We start from the raw sequence: 6,991 nt of genomic DNA on the forward strand, positions 1-6,991 counted from the left end.
TGAAGGCTAATGTTTGAAGAGTTTTAAGTTATATATGCTTTCAGTGGAATTTAAAAATTTTACAAGCATAAATGGGTATAGTAAAATTATTAGAAAGTTGTACAAGATGGACGATGATTTATGAATTTAGAAAATTATTAATTTTAACTTTGTAAACATAAAATGTAGTATTATTTTGAGTAGTTGTAGATAAAAATTAAAAAGATTTTAAAAAAGAAAAAAAAATATGTTTACTTTGAAGTAAACACAACACTTGAGGGTTTCAAAGAAGGCTTGGGTGCTGTTGAAAATTGTGTTATTTATTCATGTATTATATTTTTACCTTTTATAGGAAAATATTCTTTTAAAAGAATTTGTGAATTTTCTTTTATAATTACATTTATCAAGTTTTACTGACCAAATTTCATATTTGAAAAAGATAATATAAAAATAACATAGGATTTAACAAAATGTTTTAAGACTCAGTGTTTACCTTATTGGTCTTGTGTTGTATAAAAAAGAAAGTAATCCTCAACGCAGCGTTTGCGATAATGATTCATAACTAAGATCTTCAGTCAGCAGAAGGATGGGTGTTTTTCGGTTTTTCTATTGATAAAAAGAAAAAGTATTAAATCCTCAAATACCTAATCAAAGTAGATTTTATTTCATTCCCACTTACTGCATCAAAATAATTACATTTTAATTTAATAATAAAGACAATAATAAGTTTAAATCATATTTTATCAATTATTTACTATTAGTGAATCGATGGTTGGGGACTATGGTCAAACTGATACTGATTTAATTGGGTTCTGACTGCCTTCTTTTTTTATTCTTCTAGCCCTAAGAAATTTCATTGTTTCCAATTGCTCAATGTTTGAAAGCTACTTCCCAACAACAACAACCATGAATAAAATTAATTAAATACACTTCAAAATTCAGTTCCACGACGAAATAAAGGGGCACAAATCTCTGTATTCGACTTCTGCTTTACCAGTTAACATCTCCAGCGCTGAAACATTATTGTAATCATTAAGTGTAAGTTAACATTAGACGTTCTTAGAGAGCACCCCAGCCGCAAACAGCAGATTCCTCCTCGAAAACTGCACCATATTCCAATTTAATATACACAGTGGACCAAGTTAAACATTGCATACTAGGTTGAGAAAATGAATTAACTTACCCGCAAACTATACACTGGACTAGACTTGGTTGCCAAGGTTTTCAACGATCTCAGTCTGTTGGGATTTCCACTCCTTTTGTTCATTCACATTCCAGGCAATATTTTTAGTTTATAACTTCAAATAAACATATTAGAAGATCAACATTCTTATATCTAACTTACTTGTCTTCATTTTTCGGGGCCTTTGTGCTTGTTGTGACATCCCACAATTTTACAGTGCAATCAGCTGATCCAGATGCTAGAAGCGTACCTTCACAACTGCATGTGCAGTAACGGGGATGAATATCAAGGCACTAACAGGTATCAACATCTAGAAACAAGTGAATTTCAGTATATGATTTTTGGACATATAGGAGTAAGGATTTCCACCTGAAAGCAAGTGACCACACGCAAGAGGTGTGACCCATCAAAGGCGTAACACACCGTCCACTTGAAAGGTCCCACATCATGATTGTGCCATCTTCATCACCAGAAGCCATATAGCGGCCGTCAGGTGACATTGCTAGTGACAATATCATACTCCTATGACCAATGAAAATCCGAACACATTCTCCACTTTGTACATCCCACAATCTTACTGTTCTGTCACTAGAGCCTGTAGCAATATAGTTGCAGTTGGCATGCCATTGCACGCACTGAGACAAGAAGGTTAAACTGTTTATGATTGGATTTGAAATATGATACAAGAGCCAGCACACTTTCAAAATTACAAAAAATAATTAGAAAGCTCTAAAAGATAGTAGACTTTATTCAGACAGGGAGAATGGTGCCCACCCAGGTTGATAAAACATTTAGACTAGCAAACCAGAGAAAGGGATATCATTACTTACGTCAACATCAGACAAGTGTCCTGCCATTATTCTCAAAGGTTGTATTCTATCCATTGACCAAATCCTTGCTGTTCGATCATGTGAAGAGCTGGCAAAATAGTGTCCTACAGGACTAAACTGCAGGAGATAAGGAAAACATCGAAATGCATTAGAGGCAGAAGGGAAAATCGGTCTCATTCAAGAGAGCAAAAGTAGATGAACTTTAGTAAAGTAAGACTTCATCAAACATAGAGGAAGATCGATCAGTCATACCTGAACATCCCATACAGGATAATTATGACCCTTGTAGCAAACAAGATTTGCATTTAGTTTTGTGCTCCACAAGCGAACTGAAACAAGTCCATCATTAAGGTCCCAGGAGTTAAAAGAGTATAGTAACAAAAGCAAAAATATTTAAAAAGGAAAAACAAGGGAGGGGGAGAGGGAGACTGGGGGGAAAGTGAAGGTGAAGGTGGAAGTGAAGTAAGACAAATGGGAGTGGAATATATCATACTTGTTGTATCTGCTGAAGAGGAAAGAATAAAATCACCAAGAGGACTAAAGGTGGCTGAATAAACTGGTCCTGAATGACCCTGAAACAATGTATAGGATCTTTTCACACCATTTGGTCCTGCAACATGTTCACTTGAAGTAGAATCATTTTCACCCTGCAAAGTAGCTGCCACTTGCACTAGTTTGTGAGAATATCTATGTAGACTTAGACTAATTCAGTCAAACAGAACTACAAAAATGGTATATTAAAATTGCAGAGTCAAACCCAAAGAAATTCCAAATATTTTTAGGGCAAAACTTCAAGAGATACTGCAATGATCACAGGGAGATAAATACAAATTATTTAGACTTACAACTACCAGCTTGTTGGCCCAGCTTTGCCATATCCCAAACCTGTGGTGCACAAATCAAAATTAGAAACCAACATGTTTCCAAAATAAGTAAATAAGACACCAATAAAACAGCAATTATATATCTTGCACACTGATTTAAGATACAACCTTCAGTGATGAGTCTGAGAACCCTCCAGCAACCAAAGATCCATCCTGGGATATTGATGAACAGTTCAAACTGAAGACAGATTAAATAAAACACAATAAGTACCTAGAGACATTAAAGGTAAACATGACCATTAAATCAGTCAATTAATAGACATTACCCATTATGCGTGTTGAGGAACGTATAAAAGCTGACAGATGGCAATGCAACGCTACTCAACTGTACACGGTTTCTTAAGTCCTCAAGTATAGACTGTTCTACCTCTGTAGACCTGAAACAATTAAGAAAATAATTCAAAGAAATAACATGCAACATAGCAATCTGAGCATTATTGCTTTTGCCATAGATTTCACATTGAGAGAAGTCCACAGCTATGTGACAGATTATTTCACTAGCATTAGCTGGTAGGAAACAGACCAAAAAATGCATTTCAAGTTCTCACAGTTCTAATTCCTTGGCCTAAAACCCCACACTTGCACCTGGGAAGTACAAGGCCTAGAGAGTCTAAAACCAAAACAAGACAGAAAGTAACAACAATAAAGTCATTTGGGTGAAAAAGTTCCAAGATCTGTATAAACAAATTTTAAACCCTTAAATATTAGGAGTAATTGCAAGGGTGAATGAGTGACCTCTTGACACAAAAATCATAAAAAAGAGAAAGCAACAAACCATGGTAACTTCTGTTTATATTCACGTATCATATCCTATGAAGAACTGGCAAAAAAGCATGCTGATAGAAATATTGCACATCCAAGTTCATTTCCACTAACTCTTTTCCTTTCATTTCACAGGAGAGTTAAGACAAAAAGTTGATAATTCCATGATGGTTTTAATTCAATGAAGGATTAGCACACTACATTAAGCATCAATCCTACATCTGAAGAAAACAATGAAAAGAGGGAATCATTGAAAATACATTACGGGCAAAGTGAGCTCTGGCTTGACTCGTGGTGCAGCAGGGGTGGGTTTAGCCTCAGGGCGAGCACTTTTTGCTGTCGCATTAACAGCTTTGTCCTTTTTCAACTTTTTCGTTGAAGCACCTTGCTTTCCACCTTCAACTGATCTTTTCTGAAAAAGAAACAGAAAGGACAAAGACACAATTGTGTGTATTAGTTAAACAGCAACTTCATTAACCCAAAAGTATACTTGAAAAATCAAATATAAATTAAACGTCAAACATATACATTTTAAATGAAGAAAGGAAAATAAGGAATTGTTACAGGGATTTACAACAATATGTACCTTACTGTCATCTACATCCCCTTCTTTGTTCTCTGCTTCTGTCTTTTCAGAATCTGAAAGCAAACCTCCTTCCTTCTCCAAACGTTCTTCTAAGGAGTCTTCTAGTAACTATGAAAATTATGAGCCTCAAAATTAAAGACAAGTAGAAATAAGTGAACATGAATGCACATGTATGTCTGTATAGCTGCTACTCAAAGCCCAAGCGATTCAAAGCCCAAGCGATTATGAGCCTCAAAATTAAAGACAAGTAGAAATAAGTGAACATGAATGCACATGTATGTCTGTATAGCTGCTACTCAAAGCCCAAGCGAGTGTTGGATACAGATATGTGCCTACCATGAGTATGCTCATTTTTTTCCCAAGTTTTCCCATATATTTGGAGTATCATACATATCCTATACTCTTATCAGAATACATGTTCAACAAGGTGTCAGACATGAGTAATTTAAGGGGAAAAAAGAGTCCAATTAACATAGCTATGGAGTTTGATGATAGAGATACGATTTTAGCATAGAGCTTACGGCAGTAGGAACCCCTTTGCTTCAATGATAGAGAATTATATGTGCTAAATCCATCGAAAATTCATTTAAAGAGATAATTACAAGAACAGTGACTCACTCCCCAATGTATTTCTTTCTGATTTATCAGACTAGCTGCATCCTGGCAGCTTCCAATTAGTGTTACAACCTCTGTATCATCAGAAATCGAACCAGGTTCTACAGAAGTAACTGCAAGGAAACAAGACAACTGTAATCAGATAGTATACCTTCTTCTCCATGTGTTATGCAAAACATCAGCAATGAAAATGACATCACCTTGGAAATTGATATGTTCATTGATGACCCCCAGCATAGCAGTGGACTGTGTTTTATGCAAATATTGCAGCAGAAGGTCATATGAATACTGCCAAGATGATTAAGAAAACAGTTCAGGCAGTTCAATAGGAGAAGGATAGAGCCTGACTAATATCATTAGCAGTCATAAAATAAAGAATTTGCAGCAGTTACCTGGCATATCTTGATGTTAACTTTATTCTGCCTAAGAGAACGAGCGAACTCCATCTCCTAATTAAGAAAACAACTACTAATGAGAAGAGTAGTGATTCTCCTATTTAAGCTAAATACAGAAATAATAGGATGTCAAATAACCTCCAAATGAGACTGCGAAAGAACGCCTTCCAGCTTTTGAAGGTCACGTGAGTGCATCAGTTCATGGTCCTCGTGAAAGGCATTAAAAAAGGTTCTAGCTGCAAAAGAAAGACCGAAAATGTTTGAGAGACAAACCTATCAGATATATTGTGTAGGATACATGAGAATGATAAAGTCAAGTTAGTTTAACACATACCCTCTTGCAAATGTCCTTTCGCCACCAGATCCATGAATGAATGTATAAAGACTGGATAAAGCACACGAAGCAACTCATGCTGCATACATTCAAAATCTAGCTTATGCCCCCAGAAGTGAAAACACATATCAGATGACCAAATATCAAACCAATACCTTGTATAAATCTAGTGAACTATAAGTCCACGACCTCAGTTTGCTATACCCATCCTGGTACTGTGCCACATCATCCTCCGACCTGGAAACAAGCACCTTGATATTAAAAGAAGCAGTGAAATGCAAACAGAAAGGAGACAACAAGAAAATATTCAGATCCTTCATGGATAGCGTTCTTCTAATTACAATTCTTTACCAAATTGTCTGTCATGACTCGACTCAGCCCACTGGACACGGGCAGTGTAGTGAAAGAATAATCCAGAAATGTCCTCTTTGGATAGGCACAGATCCCTCAAGGTTTTGTCACCCTCATGTGCACCTTCAGAGATTCGAACCCTGTCTCAACACCCAAAGAGGACAATTCCGGCTTATGTGAGATTATGTTCTCACGACATGACCCATGCTCTGCGAGATGAGTCGGGTTCTGACACTGTCAAAATAGGCATTCATGCTGACAAGAAATTTGACTAATTATTAACCCACACTTAACTTTGGCCATCACCTTGGACATTTTAAGAGTTCAAAAGTCGAAATTTGCATGTTGAAAGATAATATAAACTCAACTTCTCTGGAAATTATAGCATTCCACATGCTTCTTATCAACATTCTTCATTTTAATGTTTTCTAGAGTTTATATTTAAGTAAAATCAAACATGAATAATTGAATATCAAAACAGATTTCACCTGAATAAAAAAAGTTAAGCAGTTGACAAAAAGAATGCAAAAAGAAAAAGAAAACCGGAATGGAGGGTTAGGGTTTGCATTGAACTTACTGGGAAAAGTGGTGAATGAACTTAGCAAGATCAGGGTCGTTGTGGAAATCGATTGGAGTGGACTCCTTGTTCTGAAGATCCTCCAACAATTGCTCCGCTTCTTTGAATCCTTTCTTCTTCAAATAAGCTGCCACGAAGCTATTCACAGCCTGCATATTTTCCATTTTGGATTCTACCCCTTTTTTCAACAATAACAAACAATTCTTTACCAAAAAACCAAAGCTCACTCTCTCCTCTCCTCTCTGCTCTTCTCTTCTTTTTCTTCCCTTGTTTGGTTTCTTTGAGCGACGATGAATTAGGGATTTTATATCTAGGTTCGTGGGCGGATTCGAAAATCATTTAAGGGCCCATTATTAATTGGACCATTTTACTGTTCATACCCATAAATTGCAATATTAGTTTTTAATAGCCATAAATTTAGCCCTAATATTAACTTCTTTTAAGATTTTAATTTTAATTTTTTTATTACTTTGGCTCTTCATCTTTGAATTTTCG

General features: G+C 35.8%; 1 protein-coding gene across 1 annotated transcript; it reads right to left on the minus strand.

The window, feature by feature from the left end:
• Nucleotides 1-776: 776 nt before the first annotated feature.
• On the minus strand, nucleotides 777-6,779 carry LOC107953742 (transcription initiation factor TFIID subunit 5). Its single transcript, XM_016889136.2, has 19 exons — nucleotides 6,497-6,779; nucleotides 5,724-5,805; nucleotides 5,569-5,647; nucleotides 5,373-5,470; nucleotides 5,232-5,288; nucleotides 5,040-5,127; nucleotides 4,843-4,952; nucleotides 4,225-4,332; nucleotides 3,899-4,050; nucleotides 3,143-3,253; nucleotides 2,985-3,054; nucleotides 2,838-2,877; nucleotides 2,486-2,650; nucleotides 2,245-2,321; nucleotides 1,993-2,109; nucleotides 1,532-1,797; nucleotides 1,325-1,420; nucleotides 1,163-1,235; nucleotides 777-1,082 (listed from the first exon to the last, which is right to left on the minus strand). Exons 1-19 carry the CDS (start codon nucleotides 6,658-6,660, stop codon nucleotides 1,029-1,031), a joined length of 2,007 nt encoding a protein of 668 aa, XP_016744625.2. The 5' UTR covers nucleotides 6,661-6,779; the 3' UTR covers nucleotides 777-1,028.
• Between the last annotated feature and the right edge of the window lie 212 nt (nucleotides 6,780-6,991).

The sequence above is a fragment of the Gossypium hirsutum genome, chromosome A07 (assembly GCF_007990345.1).
Source record: "Gossypium hirsutum isolate 1008001.06 chromosome A07, Gossypium_hirsutum_v2.1, whole genome shotgun sequence".
Lineage (NCBI taxonomy): Eukaryota > Viridiplantae > Streptophyta > Magnoliopsida > Malvales > Malvaceae > Gossypium > Gossypium hirsutum.